Source organism: Chiloscyllium plagiosum, unplaced genomic scaffold (genome assembly GCF_037043375.1).
Source record: "Chiloscyllium plagiosum isolate Xiang-an unplaced genomic scaffold, Cpla_swu_hap1 HiC_scaffold_10, whole genome shotgun sequence".
Classification (NCBI taxonomy): domain Eukaryota; kingdom Metazoa; phylum Chordata; class Chondrichthyes; order Orectolobiformes; family Hemiscylliidae; genus Chiloscyllium; species Chiloscyllium plagiosum.
Window position 1 is genome coordinate 60,214,923 of NW_028270148.1, and position 26,225 is coordinate 60,241,147.

The following is a 26,225-nucleotide window of genomic DNA, read 5'->3' on the forward strand; positions in this document are numbered from 1 at the left end:
ACACATTCTGACTCTACTCTTGAATACCTCTTCTGCAGTTTTTCGTGTGTTTGTGTCCTTCCTATGTGGCATCCAGAACTGGACATAATACTTCAATTGAGGTTTAACCAGTCAAATTATACAAGTTCACAAATACCCTATCTGCTCTTGTACTCCATGATCTTATTTGTAAAGCCTAGAATAATGTATACATTTTTAGTATTAGCTTTCTATCTGTACTGCAACATTAATGACTTATGCACTGAGACACCCACATCTCCCTCCTCCTGCACACCATTCAGAATAGGACCCTTTGTTTTCTTCTGTGCCTCCATTTTCTTTGTACCAAAGGGCATCACTTCTACGCAGTGGATTTTATCTCCCACCTATTTATCCACTCACCATGGCAATATCTTTTTGAAGGTAAAAACAATGACTGCAGATGCTGAAAACCAGATTCTGGATTAGTGGTGCTGGAAGAGCACATCAGTTCAGGCAGCATCCAAGGAGCAGCAAAATCGACGTTTCGGGCAAAAGCCAGATGCCTGGAGGAAGAACGCCTCATCTTCCGCCTTGGAACACTTCAACCCCAGGGCATCAATGTGGACTTCAACAGTTTCCTCATTTCCCCTTCCTCCACCTCACCCTAGTTCCAAACTTTCAGCTCAGTACTGTCCCCATGACTTGTCCGGACTTGTCCTACCTGCCTATCTCCTTTTCCACCTATCCACTCCACCCTCTCCTCCCTGACCTATCACCTTCATCCCCTCCCCCACTTACCTATTGTACTCTATGCTACTTTCTCCCCACCCCCACCCTCCTCTAGCTTATCTCTCCACGCTTCAGGCTCTCTGCCTTTATTCCTGATGAAGGGTACATTAATAGGATGATTGGATTTTAATGATGTGTGAATTTAGATTTACAAGTTGTTTTGTTCCTCAGTATTTAAAAAAATACTTCAATTTACATTCTTGAAGCCCAAATCAATGACCACAAGATTGACTAAACTGAACTCTAATTACAATACTTCTGTCCACTCAACCTGATGTACCTTTGCAATGTTTTGTTCCTATCTGCACTATCTATCTCTTTTGAATTTTAGTTTTCTTTTCAGGGTAATAGCCATTTCCTCAAATTCTTAAGTCCACTTTTGAAGGGAGAAGGGAATTTATTAATCACTTACCAAGCATCTGCAAATGATCCTCCTTCTCCACTCAATGGGGCTTCCATTAACAATTCAAATAGCCAATGAAGTTTACGAGGGTCCCTACTCTCCTGTGAGAATAAAATTAAGTGATTGTTCTTTTGATAAACTCTTTTTGATCTACCAGTCTGACAATAATGCAACAGAAAAGCAAATACTTAATCATGAAACTTTTAATATAAACAAAAATAAGTTATGTCAATTTGAAGAAGAAACAGATGATTATGCTGATCAGTCTTTGAGGAACAGGGTTTAAGTAAACAAAGACAAAGAACTGTGATTATTAGAAAGCCGAAACAAAAACAGAAATTGTTCGAGAAGCTCAGCAGTCTGGCAGCATCCATGGAAAAAAAAAGTTAATATTTCTGGCTCAGTGACCCTTCTTCAAGGTCAAAGGATGTGGGTTAGGGTTCAAAAAGTCTAGATAAATCTTAAACACTAACATTAAACAGTTGCTCTGAACAGTTTGTATGATGCTGCTCCTTTAACAAAGTTATGTTGTCCTTTTTTTCCCCTCAGAGTGGTCCTAAAGAGACAGGCTTCAGTATGTCTAGATTTGGAGATTTTTCGGGCCAATTTGATTATAGCAAACCGATACTTCCTCATGCAAAAGACTTCCAAGTTTAAAATAAAACACTTGTACAATGAAAGGGGAGTGGCCTGTTCTCCTAGCTCAGTTTCTCTTGTCTGGTTTGGTTTTCGCAAGCAGTCAGTTGCAAAGCTGCTGGACCCAAAGAAGCAGGTCCATGCGGATCCTCCCTCTCTCTGACATCTCTCCTGTAAGACCGTGTTTGATTTTACCTTTTCCAAGGGTGTTTATGGGGATTATTGCAGGAATTTGGAACAGCGTCATTAAGTTGGAATAATCTGTTAGGTTTTCGGATAAATAAGTTATTCTATATTTTGTTCTCTTTTGTTTGTATTTCATTCGGTAATCTTGCAAATAAATTCTGTTTTGTTTAAAACTAAGTGGTTAGGCCAGCCACATCACTCCTGCAATATCCAATTTACACCTATTTAAACAACTAGCAAATTTAGGATCCGGGCTACTTTCTTGAAATGTTTTGAGGGCGTCTGGCCTGGTCCATAACATTTGTGATATAAATTTCCATGTAATATTGCCTTATAGGTTCCACTTCTCTCAATATATTGCTCAATGTTCGTAAGTCTAATAACTAAGAGAGAAAAAGTATGGTAAATTAATAGGATGATAAGTCAATAGGTTCCTAGATTTGATGGGTTATACCAGAGGATATTAAAGAAATTTGCTGTAGAGATAGTGTAATCTTCTCAGAATCCTAAGATTCTGGTAAAGTCCCAGAGAATTGGAAAACTGCCAATCTCTCATTCAAAATGTTATAGAAACAAAATGACTTATAGGCTAGTAAGCTTTAATATCTCTCATTCAGAAATGTTAAAGTTTATCATAAAGGATTTATTAGGAGAGCAATTGGAAATACATAACATAAAACAGAGTTGGCATGGTTTCATGAAGCAGAAATCATGCCTATTAAACTTGTTACAGTTCTTTGAAGAGATAGTTAGCAGGATGGACAAAGGGGAACCAGTAACTATAACATTTTGGATTTTATAATGTGTTCAATAAGGTATTGCATTTAAACGAATAGCCTGTATTGTTGGATAGAGTAATAGAAGGTAGATTTGGGACAAAGGAGGGAATTTTCAGAATGGTAACGAGGGTAGTGCATTTTGGTTCAGTGCTGTGGCCACAATTATTTACAATACATATTAATGATCACTACAATTTAGTTTACAGATGACACAACAGGTGGGAGTACAAGTGGTGAGGATGGCAGTGTCTACAGAGGTTAAGAGAGTGGGCAAAACAATTGCTCTATGGAAAATAATGTGGAAAAATGAGAGGTTATGCATTTTGGCAAGTAAAGGAACCAAGGATTATTAAATAGTGAAAAACTATAGAAAGATGCTGGAGTGGGATTTAGAGACCTTGTGCATACATCACAAAAACTAGTATCCATGTTCAGCATGTAATAGGGAAGGCAAATGGAATGATGGTCTTTACTTCAAAAGAAAATGGACGATAAAAACAGTTTTCAACCCTGAAAATGGTCCCTTTATCCCAATTCTGTTTCCTTTTATTACCCCCAGCACCATGGACTGTTAGTTAAGGAGCTATACTATAGGGGTTAGGGATGTCTCAGATCGACTGCAGAAAATTCTCAAGGGGGAGGGTGAACAGCTAGTTGTCATGGTGCATATAGGCAGCAATGATATAAGTAAAAATGGGATGAGGTCCTACACGAAGAATTTAGGGAGTTACGCACCAAGTTAAAAAAATAGGATCTCAGAAGTGGTAATCTCAGGATTGCTACCAGTGCCTTGTGCGAGTCAGAGCAGCAATGACAGAACATTCAGGATGAATGCATGGCTTGAGAGATGGTGCAGGAGGGAGGAGTTCAGACTTTTGTGACATTGGGATCAGTTCTGGGGGAGGTGGGACTATTACAAATTGGATGGTTTACACCTGGAACCAATGTCCTTGGGGGTACTTTCACTAATGCTGTTGGGGAGGGATTAAACTAATGAAGTGGGGGATGGGAACCAAATGGGGATGTTAGTGGATAGGAAGGAGATAGTAACTAAAGCCTCTAAAGGAAGTAGCTAATGAAGACAGAGTGACTAAGGGGAAGAGTGTAGGCAGGAAGCGGAGGGTGAATGCAGAGGGACTGGTGGTCTGAGGTGCATTTATTTTAATGCAAGTAGTATAGTAGGTAAGGCAGATAAACTTAGGGCTTGGATTAGTACCTGGGAGTATAATGTTATTGCTATTACTGAGGCTTGGTTGAGGGAAGGGCATGACTGGCAACTAAATAGCCCAGGATATCGATGCTTCAGGCAGGATGGAGAGTGAGGTAAAAGGGGTGGAGGAGCTGCGTTAGACTATAAGACCATAAGGTATAGGAGCGGAAGCAAGGCCAATCGGCCCATCGAGTCCACTCCGCCATTCAATCATGGCTGATGGGTATTTCAACTCCACTTAGCCGCATTCTCCCCGTAGCCCTTAATTCCTTGTGACATCAAGAATTTATCAAATTCTGCCTTGAAGACATTTAGCGTCCCAGCCTCCACTGCACTCTGTGGCAATGAATTCCACAGGCCCACCACTCTCTGGCTGAAGAAATGTCTCCGCATTTCTGTTCTGAATTGACCCCCTCTAATTCTAAGGCTGTGTCCACAGGTCCTAGTCTCCTCGCCTAACGGAAACAATTTCCTAGCGTCCACCCTCTCCAAGCCATGTATTATCTTGTAAGTTTCTATTAGATCTCCCCTTAATCTTCTAAACTCCAATGAATACAATCCCAGGATCCTAGCCGTTCCTCGTATGTTAGACCTACCATTCCAGGGATCATCCGTGTGAATCTCTGCTGGACACGCTCCAGTACCAGTATGTCCTTCCTGAGGTGTGGGGACCAAAACTGGACACAGTACTCCAAATGGGGCCTAACCAGAGCTTTATAAAGTCTCAGTAGTACAACAGTGCTTTTATATTCCAACCCTCTTGAGATAATTGACAACATTGCATTCGCATTCTTAATCACGGACTCAACCTGCATGTTTACCTTTAGAGAATTCTCAACTAGCACTCCCAGATCCCTCTGTACTTTGGCTTTATGAATTTCCTCAACGTTTAGAAATTAATCCATGCTTCTATTCTTTTTTCCAAAGTGCAAGACCTCGCATTTGCTCACATTGAACTTCATCAGCCATTTCCTGGACCACTCCTTCAAACTGTCTAGATCCTTCTGCAGCCTCCCCACTTCCTCAGTACTACCTGCCTGTCCACCTAACTTTGTATCATCGGCAAACTTTGCTAGAATGCCCCCAGTCCCTTCATCCAGATCATTAATATATAATGCGAACAGCTACAGTCCCAACACTGAACCCTGCGGGACACCGCTTGTCACCGGCTGCCATTCCAAAAAAGAACCTTTTATCCCAACTCTCTGCCTTCTGTCAGACAGCCAATCTTCAATCCATACCAGTAGCTCACCTCGAACACCATGGGCCCTCACCTTGCTCAACAGCCTCCCGTGTGGCACCTTATCAAAGGCTTTTTGGAAGTCTAGATAGACAACATCCACTGGGTTTCCCCGGTCTAACCTACTTGTCACCTCTTCAAAGAACTCCAACAGGTTTGTCAGGCACGACCTTCCCTTACTAAATCCATGTTGACTTGTTCTAATCCGACCCTGCTCTTCCAAGAATTTAGAAACCTCATCCTTAATGATGGATTTTAGAATTTTACCAACAACCGAGGTTAGGCTAATTGGCCTATAATTTTCCATCTTTTGCCTTGATCCTTTCTTGAAAAAGGGGGTTACAACAGCGATCTTCCAATCATCCGGGACTTTCCCTGACTCCAGTGACTTTTGAAAGATCTCAACCAACGCCTCCGCTATTTCCTCAGCCACCTCCCTCAGAACTCTAGGATGTAACCCATCAGGGCCAGGAGATTTATCAATTTTAAGACCTTTTAGCTTTTCTTGCACTCTCTCTTTTGTATGGCAACCATACTCAACTCAGCCCCCTGACTCCCTTTAATTGTTGGGATATTACTCATGTCTTCCACTGTGAAGACTGACGCAAAGTACTTATTAAATTCTCCTGCTATTTCCTTATCTCCCATCACTAGGCTTCCAGCATCAGTTTGAAGTGGCCCAAAGTCTACTCTTTGGGGAGAGGTCTGTTGTATCAAGGAACAGGAGAATCGACGTTTCAGGCAGAAGCCCTTCTTCAGGAATGAAGAAAGTGATTCCAGCGATGCTGCCTGACCTGCGCTTTTCCAGCAATGCTGCCTGACCTGCTGCGCTTTTCCAGTGATGCTGCCTGACCTGCTGCGCTTTTCCAGCAACACATTTTCAGCAATGTCTACTCTTGCCTGTCGTTTGTTTCTTATGTATTGAAAGAAACTTTTACTATCATTTCTAATATTACTGGCTAGCCTACCTTCATATTTGATCCTCTCCTTCCTTATTTCTCTCTTTGTTATCCTCTGTTTTTGTAGCCTTCCCAATCTTCTGATTTCCCAGTGCTCTTGGCCACTTTACAGGCTCTCTCTTTTTCTTTGATAGATTTCCTGACTTCCTTTGTCTAATCCCTCCCCGGATAATCTCTCTCTTCTTGGGGATGAACCTTTGTACAGTGTCCTCAATTTTACCTACAAACTCCTGCCATTTTTGCTCTACTGTCTTCCCTGCTAGGCTCTGCTTCCAGTCTATTTTCGTCAGTTCCTCTCTCATGCCCTCATAATTACCTTTATTTAACTGAAACACCATTACATCCGATTTTGCCTTCTCTCTTTCAAACTGCAGACTGAACTCTACCATATTATGATCGCTGCTTCCTAAGTGTTCCCTTACTTTAAGATTTTTTATAAAGTCTGGTTCATTACATAGCACTAGGTCCAGAATAGCCTGCTCCCTTGTGGGCTCCATGACAAACCGTTCCAAAAAGCCATCCTGTAAGCATTCCATGAATTCCCTTTCTTTGGATCCACTGGCAACATTTATCCAGTCCACCTGCATATTGAAGTCTCCCATGATCACTGTGACCTTGCCTTTCTGACATGCCTTCTCTATTTTCCTGTACATGTTGCGCCCCTGGTCCTGACCACTGTTAGGAGGTCTGAACATAACTCCCACTATGGTTTTTTTGCCTTTGTGGTTCCTCAATTCCACCCACACAGACTCCACTCATCTGACGCTATGTCATTCAGCACCATAGATTTAATTTTGTTCTTAACCAACAAGGCAACCCCGCCCCCTCTGCCCACCTCCCTGTCTTTTTGATAAGTTGAAAACCCTTGGATGTTTAACTGCCAGTCCTGACCCCCCTGTAATCACGTCTCTGTGATGCCTACCAGATCATAATCATTCACGATAATCTGTGCCATTAGTTCGTCTGCTTTGTTATGAATGCTACGAGCATTCAGGTAAAGTGCTTTAATGTTAACTTTCTTATCATTAGAGATATTGGAAACCATAAGATGTCCTAAGTTATCCTTCCTTTCTGCTGCATTCCCAGTCTGTCTCAAGTTTAAATCTGCCTGCACATATGCTATCCTGCCGCTTATCTTTCCATTTAACTCCATACCCCCTGTCGCTTTCACTTTCCCTTCCCCCCCAACTCAGAAGTTTAAAGCCCTACTGACCACCCTATTTATCCTCTTCGCTAGAACATTGGTACCTGATCGGTTCAGGTGGAGACCGTACCAACGGTACAGATCCCCCCGGTTCCAAAACTGATGCCAATGCCCCATGAAGTGGAATCACTCTTTCCCACACCAATCCCTTAGCCACGTGTTTACTTCCCTAATTTTCTTATCCCTATGCCAATTGGCCAATTACTGGTCAAAGAAGATATCACAGCTGTGCTGAAGGTGGGCACTATGAAAGACTTGAGCAGTGAGGCAATATGGGCAGAGCTCAGAAATAGGAAGGGTGCGGTAACAATGTTGGGATTGTACTACAGGCCTCCCAACAGTGAACGTGAGATTGAGGTACAAATATGTAGAGAGATGATAGAAATATGCAGGAGCATTTGGGTGGTGGTGATATGATATTTTAATTTTCCCAACACTGACTGGGATTCACTTAGTGTTAGAGGTCTGGATGGAGCAGAAATTGTAAAGAGTATCCAGGAGGGTCTTTTAGACCAGTATGCAAGTGGTCCAACTTGGGAAGGGGACATACTGGATCTGGTGTTAGCAAGTGAGCCCGGCCAGGTGGTTGAAGTTTCAGTGGGGAACTACTTTGGGAATAGTGATCACAATTCCGTATGTTGTGGATACGCATGGACAAAGACGACAGTGGTCCTAAAGAAAGAGTGCTAAATTGGGAGGAAGGCCAACTATACCAAAATTCGGCAGAAGCTGGGGAATGTAGCTTGGGAGCAACTGGTTGAAAAGAAATCCACATTTGATATGTGGGAGGCTTTTAAAGAGAGGTTGATTAGATTTCAGGAGAGATATGTTCTAGTGAAAATGAGGGAAAGAAATGGCAAGATTAGGGAACCATGGATGACAGGTGAAATTGTGAGACTAGCTAAGAGAAAAAAGGATGCGTACAGAAGGTCTAAGTGACTGAAGACAGACGAAGCTTTGGAAGAATTTTGGGAATGTAGGACCAATCTGAAACAGGAATTAGGAGGGCTAAAAGAGGTCGTGAGATATTCTTAGCGAGCAGGGTTGAGGAAGTGTTGTATATTCTAAAAGGCATTAAGGTGGACAAGTCCCCAGGACCAGATGGGATCCTATCCCAGGTTTCTAAGGGAAGCCAGAGGGGAAATAGCTGGAGCTTTAACAGATATCTTTGCAGCATCCATGAGAATGGGGGAGGTCCCAGAGGTCTGGAGAATTGCTAATGTTGTTCCCTTGTTTAAGAAGGATAGCAGGGATAATCCAGGTAATTACAGCCCTCTGAGCCTGACATCAGTGGTAGGGAAGCTCTTGGAAAAGATATTAAGGGATAGGACATATATCCATTTGTAAGAAAATGGGCTTATCGCTGATCGGCAGCATGGTTTTGTGCAGGTAAGGTCATGTCTTACAAACCTAATAGAATTTTTTGAAGAGGTGACAAAGTTGATTGATGAGGGAAGGGATGTAGATATAACATATATTGACTTTTGTAAGACATTTGATAAGGTTTGCCATGATAGGCTGATGAAGAAGGTGAAGTCGCATGAGGTCCAGGGTGTTCTAGCTAGATAGATAGAGAACTGGTTGGGTAACAGGAGACAGAAAGTAGTAGTGGAAGGAAGCTTCTCAGAATGGAGACCTGTGACCAGTGGTGTCGCACAGGGATCCGTGCTAGGACCACTTTTGTTTGTGATATACATAAATGATTTGGAGGAAGGTGTAGGTTGCCTCATGAGCAAGTTTGCAGATGACACTAAGATTGGTGGAGTAGCAGATAGTGAATGGGGACTATCAGAGAATACAATACAATATAGATAGAGTGGAGAGTTGGGCAAAGAAATGGCAGATGGAGTTCAATCTGGACAAATGAGAGGTGATGCATTTTGGAAGATGCAATTCCAGAGTGACCTATACAATAAATGGAAATGTCCTGGGGAAAATTGATGTACAGAGAGATCCGGCTGTTCAGGTCCATCATTTCCTGAAGGCGGCAAAGCAGGTCAGTAGAGTGGTCAAGGCGGCATACGGCATGCTTTCCTTCATTGGACGTATTGAGTACAAGAGTTGGCAGGTCATACTACACTTGCATAAGACTTTGGTTCGGCCATATTTGGAATACTGCTTACAGTTCTGGTCGTCACATTACCAAAAGGATATGGATGCTTTTTGGAAGAGGGCGCAGAGGAGGTTCACCAGGATGTTGCCTGGTATGGAGGGTGCTAGCTATGAGGAGAGGTTGAGTAAATTAGGATTATTTTCATTGGAAAGGTGGTGGTTGAGGGGGGGGACCTGATGGAGGCCTACAAAATCATAAGGGGTGTAGACAGGGTGGATAGCAAGAAACGTTTTCCCAGAGTGGAGGACTCAATTACTAGAGGTCACGAGTTCAAAGTGAGAGAGGAAAAGTTTAGTGGAGATATAGGTGGAAAGTACTTCACACAGAGGGTGATGGATGCCTGGAATGTGTTGCCAGCGGTGGTGGTAGGAGCAGGAATGATAACGTCATTTAAGATGTATCTAGACAGATATATGAATGGACTGGGAGCAAAGGATATAGATCCTTAGAAAATAGGCAGCAGATTTAGATAGAGGAAATAGATCGACACAGGCTGTAATATTCTTTGTTCTATACATGAAACCTCAACCTACACAAGGCACTTGTCAGCACAGATGGAATAACTTCAGTCACCTTATTAATAGGAAGATTCACTGTCATTGGAGGCAGTGCAGAAAATGTTTACAAGATTTACCCCAGATATGGAGGGAATTTCTTCTGAGGATAAGTTGAGTATATTTGGCCTGTACTCATGGGCTAACCAGAATAAAGACAGACAAATTACTAAAATACAACATTTTCAGGGTGTTTGATGGGGTAGATGTTGAGAGGATTTTCCCCTTGTGGGACAGTGTAGGACCAGAGAGCATAACCTCAAGGTAAGTGTTCACCCATTGAAGAGAGGAGGAGGAATTTCTTCTCTCAGAAGTAAGTGAATCTGCAGAATTCTTTACCAGAGAAGGCTGTAGAAGCTGAGTAATTAAAAGCATATTCAAGGCTGACATTGACAAATTTTTAACCATGAACAGTGTCAAGGGTTATGGGTTAAGGGAGGAAAAGTGGAGTTAAGGATCATTAGATGTGCCACGATTCTTGTTGAACCCCAAAGCAGACGATACTTCTACTCCCATGTCTTATGGGGGCCAATATTCAAACCTCAAACATCAAAGGATGGCCAATTATTCATCATATATTGTTTGTTGAAGTTTATGCAATTTCCTGAGTAGACAAAGAGGCTGGAAGAACACAGCAAGTCAGGCAGCATCAGGAGATGGAGAAGTCGACGTTTCGGGTTGAGACCCTTAATCAGGAAGAAGGATCTCGACCCGAAACGTTGATTTCTCCACCTCCTGATGCTGCCTGGCTTGCTGTGTTCTTCCAGCCACCTGTGTGTCTACTTTGGATTCTAGCATCTGCAGTATTTTTGTTGCTATACCAATTCCCTGCCCACCTTTCTTACAAACTATCAAAATATTCCAAATGTTATTCAGTGGCTACGAATTACTTGAGCATTCAGAGGGTGTAAAAAAAAAGATGAATTTCAAAGTTTTCCTTCACATATAATTAATATCAATTTCTTTGTAAATTGCTGAATACATTGATTCAATATATTTTGTTTATAAAAATCCTCCAGAAACTGAAAATGCACACAGAAGCATACAATGTTTATAAAGAAGTTGTAACTGTATTTAAAATTGTCTCAAATATTTGCAAAAAACACGATATGAACAATGTCATTTCACAATTAAGATTATATACAGGCTTTCTCGTGCATAGAATTAACATGCAGAATACTACTCAGTTTCTTACGCTATAATGTTTCACACTTTGCATCAGAATTTAATACATATAACAAAGCACCAAATACTCCAGGCAGTTATATTTTAGAATTACTTAATTGGTAGTTAATTTATTTAACACACCAATTTAGAACACAATTTTGATTTCACATCAAAATCAAAGCAAGGGCAGATGTTAAATTCAAGTGTATGCATGTGTCACACAGTTTAGATAAATAATTTGCTTTTACGTACACAAGCCGTGGCAATGCATGTTCCCCAGTCACTGTAGGTCTCTACTGTGATGTTGGACAAGGCAGTTCTCAAAAACGGACAGAGAATTTTCCATAGCTGTTCCACCTAAAATCACCAAAAAAAACCTATCAACCTCTTTCCAGGGGTTGAACATAATATAAAATTCAAAAGTCCATTTGTCAACAAAAGGAATACTGCAAATTAAGACTGGATGGCATAAAATTAAATTTCAATTTTCCATCATAGCTTAATTTGCACAAACAAATTGCTGAAGTATTATTTGCTAATTACAAAGTCTATTTTTGTTGAATACAATAACTCCATCAACAAACACATCGACCTGGACCCAATATACCAACCACTACAGCGGACAGCTGAAACTGACAACTGGAAGCGGCAGGGACAGATCACTATAAACACCGGAGGAAACATTAAAGAAGCGCTTCGCAGGAGGCTCCCAAGCACTGATGATGTCGCCTAGCCAGGGGACGAAACGTTTGCAACAAAAACTTCCAGCTCGGCGAACAGAACCACAACAACGAGCACCCGAGCTACAAATCTTTGCACAAACTTTGAACAATAACTTGTTTTGGAATTTGCATCCAAAAATAGAGATAGAGATAGAGATAGATAGATTTTTGGTTTTCAATTTCGTGCATGTGATTTTTTTTTAAAACGGACAGAGACTATTTCATTTTAAATGACCAAATAAACTGTCTCTTGAGACAATTGCTTATCTTAACTGAGATAACTGAAGTATTCATTAAGTTGAGCTTTTATAATACAAGGAAAGAGAGACTAGAAGCAGATTCACTTCAGAAGAAAAGATGAGGGGATATCTAATTGAAACTTACACAGTACTGAATGGCTTGGACAGAGTAGATGTTGGGAAGATGTTGCCATTGGTAGGACAGAATATAGGACCAGAGGGCATAGCCTGAGAGTAAAGGGAAAACCTTTTAGAATGAAGATAAGGAGAAATGTCTTCAGCCAGAGAGTGGTGAATCTATGGAATTCATTGCCAGAAAAAGCTGTGGAGGCCAGGTCATTGAGTATATTTAAGACGGAGATAGATAGGTTCTTGACTGTCAAGGGGATCGAGGCGAAAATGGTGATGAAGTACTTATCAGCCATGATTGAATGGCAGAGCAGACTCGATGGGCTGAATGGCCTAATTTCTGCTCCTATGTCTTATTGCTTTACTAATACCAGATGCGATGTTTAACAACCTAAAATGTTTGAAAAAAAAATGGAGAAAACCTTGCAGCTTTTTCCTTTCAGAATTCAGTGAGAACCCTCTGAGATAGTCTTCAGAGGCACAGACACAGGCTAACAGAGAATCTCATCTGGTGAATATGCACAAACTCTCAAAGTAAACACTTGTGGTCTTGTCAGTCAATAAGAAATTAAATAGCAAAGATAGGGTTTATACTTCAAAGAGAAAGGATTGCTGACTATGATGAGATCCTTACAAATTATCCCATATGTAGTCATTTTTGTAACATACTAATGCTGTTTGCGTGAATATATTCAGTCACTGACCACCATGGTAACCAAAGTGCAAAATAAAATTGGTGGTCCATCGAGTAAAGTTGCACTCTGGAATCTGACTTGTCCGGTATTAATTCAGCTGGGATCATAAGACTGCGTGTTAAATGCACAAATTATTTTCGACAGAAATGGAATTCAGTTAGCTCAATACCTTGTATAATTAATGGGGGAACATATTTATTGGAATAGTCAAGCTTGTTGAGAAACAAAATAAATTTGCAAGTACAATAGAATCTTATTATATCAATGCTTTTGGTTGTCTCAAATAATTGAAGGCAACTAAATTACTATAAATCATTTAATCCAAAATTCAGGCAAATCACATTAGCATGGAACATTTTCTATAAGCAATAAACACTATACCTGTTTTTCTTTTCAAGCAGCCAGAGCTAATTTGTACAATTAAAAATGAAGCTATCATAACACTGACAGTCAAAATTAATCAAATATCCATTTAAAATGGATATGAATACAACTAACAATAAAAATGTAAGTCAGGGAATTAAGTTGGATCGTTATTAAAAGTGTAAATTCTGCACAAATATAAATATTTATCTGACCTCAAATTTAACTGTCTAGAGTATAAAACCAATGGTATTACCTCTTCATACCTCCAGTGTTTACAACCTCGGATTAGTCCAGCAATGATTTCAGCGACACATCGCTGTGCACTTTCATGAGAATCTGAGACAAGATGTTCTATATGTGGCTTTAACACTGATAAAAAGGCCATATCAAAGTTTCTGAACAAACCCTGTCATGGAAGAAATTAACAAATTTATTCAAAACATGATGTTGAACTTCAAATTTATTTCAAGTTTAGTTTGCTTTATTTTACATGAAAATCACGATCTAAAGATTAGAAAATGTAATCACAGTCCTTATAATCAAACTTGAAAACACCAAAACACTGAAGAAATGATTTTGCTTCATGCAGTTTTCATTTCTCTTCCTGCCCCCTGACTCGGCCACAAGCTGTAAACATACAGTTTGACCCCAAGCATAAATCCACAGTGCGAGTGTCCATTAAAACTGAGAATTCAGCTCAGAAGCTGCTGGTTGAAATGAAAATCTAAAAATTTCCTGTTACTGCACTGAATAAAATAATACTTGCAATTAGTTCAGCTGATTTCCTTTTCAATTACCTTTCTGCTTGGATCCAGAAAAACTCCATGTAGACAAACTCATATAATTATGTCTTAAGACTTAGATAATGGACTTTCAGCAATCATAAGTATTTTCCTTTGCATTGCATATGACCTCAATCAGTGATAAGCCAAACGTTTAATGAGTTCAGGCATGAGTGGCCCTTGCGGAACCAAGACAGAGTATCAGGTCATCACTGAGCTGATGCTGCTTGATGGTACTATCAACAATCCCGAACACTTTGCTGATGATCAAGATAATGGATAAATGTATAATGGCACATAATTGACCAAGTTCGATTTGTCTTACTTTTTGTGGAAAGGGCATGTTTGGCCAGTTTCCCACATTGCCAGTAGATGCCAGTGCTGTATTTGTACTGGAATAGCTTGCTAGGGGTGTGGATGATGTTGGAATCTTCAGTACAATTGCCAGAGTTCTGTCAAGGTCCATAGCATTTGCAGTATTTAACGCCTTCAGTTGTTCTTTGATATCATGTAGAAGTAATCACATTGGCTGAATACTGATATTTGTGATGCTGGGGTCATGCACTTCTGGCTGAAGGAGGCTGCAAATACTTCAGCCTCATCTTTTGCAATATGTGCTCATCTCTCCATCTTTGAAGATGGTGGCATTTGTGAAGCTGCCTGCTCCTCTAGATTTCTAACATTACAATTCATGGCTGGATGTAGCAGGACTAAGTTCAGATCTGATCCAACAGTTGTGGAATCAATTGATCACATTTATTGCATGTGGTTTCTGCTGTTCAGCAATCTAGTCACCCTGTTTTGTAGCTTCACCATATTGATCCCTCATTTTTAGTTAAATGGGCAATTTAAAGTACAAATAGAGTCATAGAGATGTACAGCACGGAAATAGACCCTTCAGTCCAACTCTTCCATGCTGACCAGATATCCCAACCCAATCTAGTCCCACCTACCAGCAACTGGCCCATATACCTCTAAACACTTCCTATTCATACACCAATCCAGATGCCTTTTGAATATTACAATTGTACTAGCCTCCACTACTTCCTCTGGCAGCTCATTCCATACACGTACCGCCCTCTGCGTGAAAAAGTTGCCCTTTAGGTCTCTTTTATATCTTTCCCCTCTCACCCTAAACCTATGCCCTCTAGTTTTGGACTTATCCCACCCCGGGGAAAAGACTTTGTCTAATTATCCTATCCATGCCCCTCATGATTTTGTACACTTCTATAAGGTCACCCCATAACCTTCAATGCTCCATGAAAAACAGCACTAGCCTATTCAACCTCTCCCTATAACTCAAATCCTCCAACCCTGGCAACATCCTTGCAAATCTTTTCTGAACCCTTTCAAGTTTCACAACATCTCTCCGGTAGGAAGACGACCAGAATTGCATGCAATATTCCAACACTGGCCTAACCAATGTCCTGAACAGCCACAGCATGACCTCCTAACTCCTGTAACTCAATACTCTGACCAATAAAGAAAAGCATACCAAATGCCTTCTTCACTATCCTGTCTACCTGCGACTCCACTTTCAAGGAGCTAGTGAACCTGCACGCCAAGGTCTCTTTGTTCAACAACATTTACCATTAAGTATATAAGTCCTGCTAAGATTTGTTTTCCCAAAATGCAGCACCTTCCATTTATCTAAATTAAACTCCATCTGCCACATCTCAGCCCACTGGCCCACCTGATCAAGATCCTGTTGTAATCTGAGGTAACCTTCTTCGCTGTCCACTACATCTCCAATTCTGGTGTCATCTGCAAACTTACTAACTATACCTCTTATGCTCACATCCAAATCATTTATATAAATGATGAAAAGTATTGGACCCAGCATCGATCCTTGTGATACTCCACTGGTCACAGGTCTCCAGTCTGAAAAACAACCCTCTACCACCACCCTCTGTCTTCTACCTTTGAGCCAGTTCTGTATCAAAATGGCTAGTTCTCCCTGTGTTCCATTAGATTTAACCTTATAACCAATCTCCCATGGGGAACCTTGTCGAATGCCTTACTGAAGTCCATATGGATCACGTCCACCCATTCTGCCCTCATCAATCCTCTTGAGTTTTTTGAACAAATAACACAATCAAGTTTGTGAGACATGATTTCCCACGCATAAAATGTTTACAACCCAACGTTATCATTGTTCCTCTAGGACATTGCAGTCTCAATCAATCCAGTATTAGAATGTAGCCTATTGCTATTGTCTCCGGATAAAAATATTTTGCACCTTCTTCTCAGTAAAATAACCTTCAGGCAAACTGCAAATCAAGTCACAGGATGCTTCATTTTACCTTAAATTTAAACACACAGTACAACCTTGCACCTGAAACAATCTTGAAGCTGAAGAACAATGGAATTGGCCCAAGAATAGGAACAAAATGGCCAGAGTCTCTTCATGAGACAGGAGAGCAAGGAAAAGAATATGTTTCCAAATTACGTAACAATTGGAACTAGAATTTCTACTGAAGCAGAAGAGAGGCCATGGTGAGACAGATGTTACAAAGATTTGATCGCATATCAAAGTTGTTAGTTTATAGAATGTACTGCAGCCCAGTGCTGAGAACTGAGGCTTGCAAAATATTAAATGGACATCTTCAGCATTTATGAAGGAGAATGATGGAGGATGTGTGTTGAACATTAGGTGATGTGAACAGGATTTGCCACTAAATAAAAAAGCAAAAGAAGAGAAAAGAAACATCCCATAAATTGATATTGTATGGAAGCATCCATCACACACTGACTGAGGTTATGCTAGAGAGCTGCATGTCAATGGTATTTATAAAGCTGCCACATTGCAGTGACCTTCAAATATTTATTGAGCATGAATGTTTAGATTTGTCACTTGTGGATGATAATTGTTTAGGCATAATGTTCCTGCAGAGGTCTTCTGACCATGCTCAAAAGACTTCTTTGCTCATTTAGTCTCCAGTGGTTACAAGATTCTTAAGGCAGAGTGTTAGTGACTCAGGGTCTGGTTTCAAGTCTCACCTACCTCAGTTTTTTCATAACATGTCTGACAGGTTGTTTTTTTTAAAGCTTCCAGTGGTTTATAGAGGAAATTAAGAGAGGAAAAAATGTTCTCTGCTTTAAGTTGAAAGTTATTTCTCTATCATAAAAATGCAAAACTGCCAATGATCAGGTTAATTCTGAGTTATAGACAGTGAATGCCAATAACCCCAACATGCTTATGAGTAATTTAAGAAGTGGTTCAAACAAGTTCTAAAGCAAATGCTTTTTCATGCAAATTATCAAATTTATTATAATCAGTGACAAGAAGAAAAACTGAATTAGCAAGAATTCGCCAGGGAAATGAGAATCAAAAGGTCAAGGACAACCCTTGCTTCAAAAACTTGAACGTATAATTTAAATAAGCACTTATTACAATATTGAAAAAATGTGCATTGACTTTTTGGATGAGATAGTAATTTAAAACTCCATCAACTCCTCCAGTTTCTTGAAGATTTTATGGCACTACTTGTAGTAGTAATATCCTGGCCAACAGTTACCATGAACCTATACCTAAAAGAGATGATTTAGTCACTGTCATTTTTGAAACTATGCTGGATGTAAGTAGGCTATCATATTCCACATATTACAAGAGTGACAAGACATCAAGAGTACTTCACCAAGGTCAAAGTTGTAATACAAATAAGGGACAGTTGATTTTGTAACCAAATCAGAAGGTCTAAGGCGACCATTGGTAACAAATTTGTAATAACAGGTAAAACAATTGGAGGTAATTACCACAGGAACAGTTGTTTCAAAAAAGTAACTTTGGCCAACAGTTGGAGGTCACTCATTCCAAAAATCAAATGCATTAAGCTGATGTTTCATTTTAGTTTACTAATACTATTGCATACCTTGAACAGACAAAATCTGCGTGGATTAAATTTGTCCTTTCCTTTTCGGTCTTCCAAGGATAAGAATTTAATCAATTGCTCCATAAATTGTGGGTCAGAGAAATGGTCATAAATTACTTGTTCTGCCTACAAAGGTAGTTATTTGGAAGTCATTAGTAATGCCTGTGCAGAGTTTTAGACTAATCATACATGTGACAAAACCATAGTAAATTAAACATAAATAATGCCTTTCTTTGCAAAGGAAAAAAATCTTCAAATGGGCACTAGTTAAAATTAAACTGATTTTCACTCTACCATAACGACAGCATCAGTACTAATAAATAGTTAACAAATACAGCATACAGATATACCAATCATGGAAAATTTCAATTACATTGATTTCAAAAATAGCTGAGTAAGCCTGTATACATGATTGAAGGCCGACAAGATATGTTACCATATTCCAGACAAAGGAAAATATTTAAGGAGGTACGGGGGGGGGGGAAGAAGGCGGAGATATTTAATATAAACAAAGTATCAGTGCGGGGATCAATATTCTTCTCAGTATTGTTATGAAGTTGAAGGTGTGTACTGTTACCTTTGAGAGAGTGAATACTGTTTTTCACAGACCTTACAAGCATCTGTCATATGACTACTGTCACAAAGATAGTCCCTTTTTTTCCTAAATGGTTCCTTGGATCAAGACGACTCTGTCCTTGATTTTTTTCAGAGGGGCAATAAACTGAGCTGGACTCTGATCAGTCTAGTTTGGTACAGAGATGAAAAGGATTTTAAGAGGCCTTTTGTTTCTATGTCGTCAGATGAGACTGCAGGCCAAAGTCGTCATGCTTTAGAAGTGACCTGTATAAAGGTAGGGATGTGGTCAGCTCTCGATTTGAGCCAACATGAGCTGAGCAGTTTTAGTTCAGTCTTAAACTAGGAAGTTCAACAGGGAGCGGTGTGGAAACTCTCTCTTTTCTGCCCTTCAACAAAAACTTTTAAGCATGTGTTCCATTTATACTGGGTTTTAAACGAAGTTTGCTTATTGGAACCTATTCGGAACAGCATAATTAAGTCTAACTGGATAGTTTGAGTTCTTTATTCTGTTATGTGTGTTTCATTGTGTAATTTTGTGAATACATTTTTGTCTGTTTTAAAATCTAGTAGTCAACCTAGCTACCTCCAGGTAATTTTCAATGTACACTTACCGAAACAAATTGCCAAGTTAGGTCTAGGGCTGCCTGCTTAAGAAAGTTTTGAGTGGTCTAGCCTAGTCCATAACACTACCTAGCAGTCCCAGTGTACTGGAAAATTGAAAATATGTAACATTTTGTTGTGAAATTATTACGTGAGTTGGTTGCTGTTTTGACAACAATTCAAATTTAACCAGTTTAAATTATGTCCCAGGATACTAAAACCTACTCTAGTTTGAATTTATTGTTTTTGTCAACATTGAACCAATAAGACAATCTGATGGCGGGGTAATTCGAAAAACTGCTAAGAAAACTTGACTGGCATCCTCAAACCAGAAAAAATTAAGTGCTGCACTACTGCTTTAGAGTTGCTTGCTGATAATATCATACTTGACACTAGTCAACTTTCTTTTGTATGGATTTCAGAACTGATTTCTGGAAAAAGAACAGATTTACCCAGGAGACCCTTGAGCTCTATAGACTCGTTATACATAGCAAGATACTGAAGAGGAAGAAGCTGTATTGAACTGAAGGTGCTCTTTCATTACAATAAAACAAAGTTCATAAAATAATGTAAAGCTATTGCACAACTATGCTGCTCTCAGGGCACATTAACAGCAATGCGGGTACTGATCAGAGATACATGACCAATGTTGGCAGCAACTCAGGCAAAATTATTCATAAGACTTAAGCTAAGATACAAGTTATGCAGTGCAGTTACACAGTAGCCTTGCATAAACTGTGTTATACTTTGCTATTAATGTTCACTTCATTGGGTTTTCCTACTTTGTCTTCTGAATTTGACAACAAACATGAAACACTGATTTTATATTGGGAACCAATGTTAGTCCAAGGTCTATACAGAGCTGGAAATGTGTTGCTGGAAAAGCGCAGCATGTCAGGCAGCATCCAGGGAACAGGAGAATCGACGTTTCGGGCATAAGCCCTTCCTGAAGAAGGGCTTATGCCCGAAACGTCGATTCTCCTGTTCCCTGGATGCTGCCTGACCTGCTGCGCTTTTCCAGCAACACATTTCCAGCTCTGATCTCCAGCATCTGCAGACCTCACTTTCTCCTCAAGGTCTATACAGGCCAATGATGTGCAATACTAGCATATTAAGGAAAGTGGTGACACAACAGCAGGCGAAATAGTAAATACAGTTGTAAAACTTCATTATTTTTCAAATGGGATCATACACTCATGCTTTGATGAAGATCACTCACTTACTTCAACTCAAGCACTCTCATTATTTCAAGCTCATCAAATAACCCTGAATTGATGACTAGAAAATGCTAAAAAAAACTTTTGACACAAATAATTTTTACCTCTGACATTTCGCTTCGACTTCTTCCTAGTTTAGGTTGTTGATCCACTGGGGCATAAACAAGCAGCTTCCTAATTAGGAAAAAAAAGTCATTAGATTTTCTCTTGCATCTATGCTTCAACTGTTCTTTTAAAAACACTTCCCAAATCTTCACTTTCTTTACAACCTATTATAATACTGTCTATTAACATACTAGACATAAATTAATTACATGACTAAAATAAAGTCAGGACTACAGCTGCTGATAAAGGGCTTAAGCCTGAAATATCAAATCTCCTGTTCCTGGATGCTGCCTGACCTACTGTGCTTTTCCAGCGCTAAACTTTTTAGACAGTTTAATGATGTACATTATATGCATGAGCAATGCTTCTAATAACAGAATATTTTGACCCAATTCGCTGGTCTTGAAAATATTTCTAATTGCTTAAATATTGGAATTACAAATCACTCGTCATTTGTTCTGTTAATCAATAGACAATAGGTGCAGGAGTAGGCCATTCTGCCCTTCGAGCCAGCACCACCATTCATTATGATCATGGGTGATCATCCTCAATCATTATACTGTTCCTGCCTTATCCCCATAACCCTTGATTCCACTATCCTTAAGAGCTGTATACAAGTCTTTCTTGAGAGTATCCAGAAACTTGGCTTCCACAGCCTTCTGAGGCAGAGCATTCCATACACCCACCACTCTCTGGGTGAAGACGTTTCTCCTCAACTCTGTTCTAAGTGACCTACCCCTTACGTTTAAACTGTGTCCTCTGATTCGGGACTCACCCATCAGCGGAAACATACTTCCTGCCTCCAGAGTGTCCAATCCTTTAATAATCTTATACGTCTCAATCAGATCCACTCAGCCTTCTAAACTCAAGCGTATACAAACCAAGTCGCTCCAATCTTTCAGCGTAAGATAGTCCCGCCATTCCGGGTATTGACCTCATGAACCTATGCTGCACTCCCTCAATAGCCAGAATGTCTTTCCTCAAATTTGGAGGCCAAAACTGCGCACAATATTCTAGGTACAGTCTCACCAAGGCCCAGTACAGCTGCAGAAGGACCTCTTTGCTTCTATACTCAATTCCTTTTGTTATGAAGGCCAGCATGCTATTAGCTTTCTTCACTGCCTGCTGTACCTGCATGCTTGCTTTCATTGACTGATGTACAAGAACACCTAGATCTCGTTGTACTGCCCCTTTACCTAACTTGACTCCATTTAGGTTGTAATCTGCCTTCCTGTTCTTGCCACCAAAGTGGATAACCACACATTTATCCACATTAAACTGCATCTGCCATGCATCCGTCCACTCACCCTGTATTCTCCTAACATCCTCCTCACATTTCACCCTGCCTCCCAGCTTTGTGTCATCAGCAAGTTTGCTAATATTACTTTTAATACCTTCATCTATATCATTAATGTACACTGTAAAAAGCTGCGGTCCCAGCACTGATCCCTGGTCACCGTCTGCCATTCCGAAAAGGAGTCGTTTATCACTACTCTTTGTTTCCTGTCAGCCAACCAATTTTTAATCCGTGTCAGTATTTTGCCCCTAATTTTGCTCACTAACCTCCTAAGTGGGACTTCATCAAAGGCTTTCTGAAAGTCCAGGTATACTATATCCACTGGATCTCCCTTGTCCATCTTCAGAGTTACATCCTCAAAAAATTCCAGAAGATTAGTCAAGTATGATTTCCCCTTCATAAATCCATGCTGTGACTCTGACCTATCCTGTTACTGCTATCCAGATGTGTCGTAATTTCATCCTTTATAATTGACTCCATTCATACTGAGCAATCTCCAAGGATTTGAATGGAATTACTCTGATGGCTTACATTTCACCAATCCCATACTTACTGAGGCCATGTATAGTACCCCCAGTGTGTCTTTTCCACAAATAAGCAGGCTTCCCATTCATCCTTAGTCCTTGGCAAATTGGAGCTATCGTAATGAAGCCACTTGTTATCAGGCCTGTCTCCTGGCTGGGTTATTGCTGGATGAGAGCCATCTAGTTAGGAAGTTCCCACAATTAAAAATGTGGAATATTTTTAAGGGCTTCAAAAAATAATAAAGCAGAAGGTTCAAAAGACTTGTTTAAAATTTTCACTAATAAATAAAACTGTAGAAAATGAACTTGAAAACAACATTAGAAGTAAAGATTAGATTACTTACAGTGTGGAAACAGGCCCTTCTGCCCAACAAGTCCACACTGACCCTCCGAAGCGCAACCCACCCAGACCGATTCCCCTACATTTACCTCTTCACCTAACACTATGGGCAATTTAGCATGGCCAATTCACCGAACCTGCACATTTTTGGACTGTGGGAGGAAACTGGAGCACCCGGAGGAAACCCACGCAGACACGGGGAGAATGTGCAAACTCCACACAGTCAGTCACCTGAAGCGGGAATTGAACCCAGGTCTCTGGCACTATGAGGCAGCAGTGCTAACCACTGAGCCACTGTGCCGCCCACATTTACACAATAGTGTAACATACTTGCGAGAAGCAAGTAACTTTAGACCTATCGTTTCCAAAGGTTTCCAGCAATGGATTTTGTCTTAACTCATGTCTGGATTTGACAGACTTCTTGACAGATACCGATTGCTAATAAATAGTCAATTATGTCATTATTATTCCATCATGTCTACCAGGATGGCAGACAGTTGTGTTAGAGCTTTATCTTTCTCGTCCAACATTTCCTATTTTCCACCAGAATAATGGCACATTCAGCATATCAAATCACCATGTGATTTTTACTTGTAGTGATTGAAACATCTTTGTTCACATTTTTAACGTCTTGAGCGAATATAATAATGCAAAATAAAAACTTCTGAGAGGTAAAGTAAAATGTTTTAAATAGTGAAAATGTTTGCAAAGAAGTAGTTCAAATGTCTTTTTGGATCATGGATACAGTTATGAACAGCAACGCCAAAATATCTGACTAGCGCCAAGTACGGTGATCACAGGAATACAGCAAGGAATGTTAAACCTTTCAAAGGAACGCTCAAAAACAGGTATTTCGACTAAGGTGTCATTTCAAAAATGTCTTAACTCTGTAATATCTTCCTATGAGGGCTGAGTATTAAAATCAAGTGCCAGTCAAGTCATATGATGGAAGCATTTCCAGAGATTTGAATGTGCCCAAAGACATACCATATGATTTAACTGTACTCATTATGACCATGGTCTTTTCAGTGAATGCCCTTCACAAGTGAAAGCAAATTCTCCTCCTTACAAGTTTTCTCTTAAAAATCAATGAAAAATAAAACATTGACAAATTTGAGGGGTTTCCAAAATTGTTTGAACTTAACTCACTTTAATGAGCAACCCAGGTTCGAAATAAGCAATTTGCTCAAACAGTTTGCATATTTAAAATTACTTTAAGTCCATTAACATTTAACTGAGAATATGATCAAGGAAATAATCACTGAAAGGTCAATTCTACTTACAAACAGTGTATGGATCAATCTCTATTTTTTTGTGAGGTCTCTTCAGCTGCTTCATGATGCCAGCCACAGCAGATATTGCCATCTGAAGATGAAATTAATTTAGCAATGGTCACATGTGCAATTTTGGGGACATTATTCTGCCTGAAAGTTCGAGGTCCCAACAAGATTTCACCACCTGCTGCATGTTTTAGGTTGCGGTAAATTTATTTTGGATCTTATTTGCACAAACAGGCAGACTGCAGAGGTTGTGGATGCAGTCCAGGCAAGCGTCCTTGCTCAAGTGACAGAAATAAGTCTGCCAAAAGGCAAGGTGACTTTTGAAATATGCTGCAAAGCTGCTCAGCTAAAGCCTTTTCTCTGCCTGCACTTGATCAACAGCAAAGGAGGGTAAGATCAGGCCTATCACTGGATGAGCAGTAAACAGCTGAAAAGCATGTAGCAACTACCATTTTCAAGGGTTTATTGAGTGTGTGGGTGTGGGGGGTGCGTGGGGGCGTGGGTGCGGGGGGTGGCGCGTGGGCACGGGGGGGCGCGTGGGCGTGGCGCGTGCGGGGGGGTGGCGCGTGCGGGGGGGGTGTGTGTGTGCGGGGGTGCGCGCGGGGGGGTGCGGGGGTATGTGTGGGGGGGGTGGGGGGGGTGTGGGGGGAGGGTGTGGGGGGAGGGTGTGGGGGGGCAGTGGGGGAGGGGGGGTGCAGTTGGTGGGCATGGCAGGGATGCCTAGTGACGGCAAAAAAGCCCTACACCCCCAACACTAGACAGGTTCTTCGGTGTGTGACAGCACCAAGTTCACCATATTCCCCCATCCCTGCAAAACCAGGTGACTTGAGGTGTGCCTGGGAGATGAGAAGAGGCTCCAAGTTTCACTGTAGAGACACACAATAGGTTCAGATGTTGGGCAGAAGCCATGCCGTGGTACCCAGCTGCAGGGGCTTAACATGGTAAATTTCATTGTTACACTAAACCTTTCTATCCAGAGCTTATCTCATTGCACTTAATGTTTGCAGAATGAGCAATTCAGTTGAATGATATTTTTACAGCCAGACTGGAAATTATTTATTATCTGTAGTACATGAAGCCACTGACCCCATACAGCTCAGGCATGAAAATTAACAATGAACATTCATTCTTTCAGCCTTTTAGATAATATTTTTGTAAATATCAGCTCAACACAGCCATGCTATGTCTCATGTCAGGAGAAGATAGCTTTTTAAAAAGTACAATATCATGTGACATTATTATATAAAACATGCTGGCAAGTTTGCCAGGTTCCAAAGTCAGGTGAGAATTGATCGAGTGAATTCACTGAAACTGAGCCCTATCAGCTAACAATTGTTTTTCAGGAGGGAGGACACTTCTCATATCATCCATAAGCATAGTAAAGTGCTGGTGATTCCATTTTTCTTGCAACTGGCAAAGTACACCACACAATGACAAATTAAGCAGTAAACTTGCAATTCTTCTCTTTGATTGCTAGGCATGTGAAATTTAACAGAAAGAAAACTTACCTTCCGGACTACTAAAGCATCATGATTAAGACTCTGAATAAAGAACTTGATTCCTCTTGTAGGTAGTGGGACATCATCTCTCAGTAACAGGGAGAGGAAACCAATGGCTATTTGTTCAAATTTCCATGGTCTTAAAAAAAAATCAAACCCCTGATCAAAATTTAAAGCCTTTTACAAGGTTTGTTAAAGGATTTGTTGGAAAACATCATAATTAATGATAATAATACAATGCTAAAATTTCCATATTGGTGTTCCAGCCAAGGTTGCAGGGCATTAACAGTCACTCTTTATATATGAACCGAGCCAATGAATAAGTGCAGGATGAATGACTATTCATCCAGGCAAGACAGATACAATCCTTAACCATTGATCACATTCATGCACATTATCAATGATCATTAGACATCATCAGAAGTATAAGTAGCAGCTGTAGCTGCCAATCAACTTGGTTATGATCTACTTGGGAAGGTGTGCTTCAGCCCAGTTATTTTACTAAAACTCCCCAGTTTTCCCATCTGATTTAATCATATCAACATGTTCCTGTATTTAATGAGAACTACCGTTTATTACAAATAAATACATTTCATCATAGGTAAACTGTTATGGACTCGGCCAAACCACTGAAAACATTCTTAAGCAGGCAGCCCAGGCCATAACTTTGCAATTTGTTTCGATAAGATTAGATTCCCTACAGTGTGGAAACAGGCCCTTCGGCCCAACCAGTACACAACGACCCTCCAAAGAGTAACCCACCTCGACCCATTTCCCTCTG

The 26,225-nt window shown here is 40.3% G+C and overlaps 1 protein-coding gene across 2 annotated transcripts in view; it reads right to left on the reverse strand.

Moving 5' to 3' along the window:
• LOC122552867 (proteasome activator complex subunit 4-like) overlaps window positions 1–26,225 on the reverse strand; it is a 194,689-nt gene that overhangs the window by 43,868 nt on the left and 124,596 nt on the right. For both annotated transcript variants that reach the window (XM_043695950.2, XM_043695948.2), the window contains 8 exons: window positions 25,454–25,583; window positions 23,949–24,030; window positions 22,355–22,505; window positions 20,504–20,573; window positions 18,007–18,132; window positions 13,606–13,758; window positions 11,454–11,558; window positions 1,163–1,254 (listed from right to left, as the gene is read on the reverse strand). In XM_043695950.2, the coding sequence (XP_043551885.2) occupies window positions 1,163–1,254; window positions 11,454–11,558; window positions 13,606–13,758; window positions 18,007–18,132; window positions 20,504–20,573; window positions 22,355–22,505; window positions 23,949–24,030; window positions 25,454–25,583 (909 nt within the window). The remainder of the gene's footprint in view (window positions 1–1,162; window positions 1,255–11,453; window positions 11,559–13,605; window positions 13,759–18,006; window positions 18,133–20,503; window positions 20,574–22,354; window positions 22,506–23,948; window positions 24,031–25,453; window positions 25,584–26,225) is intronic.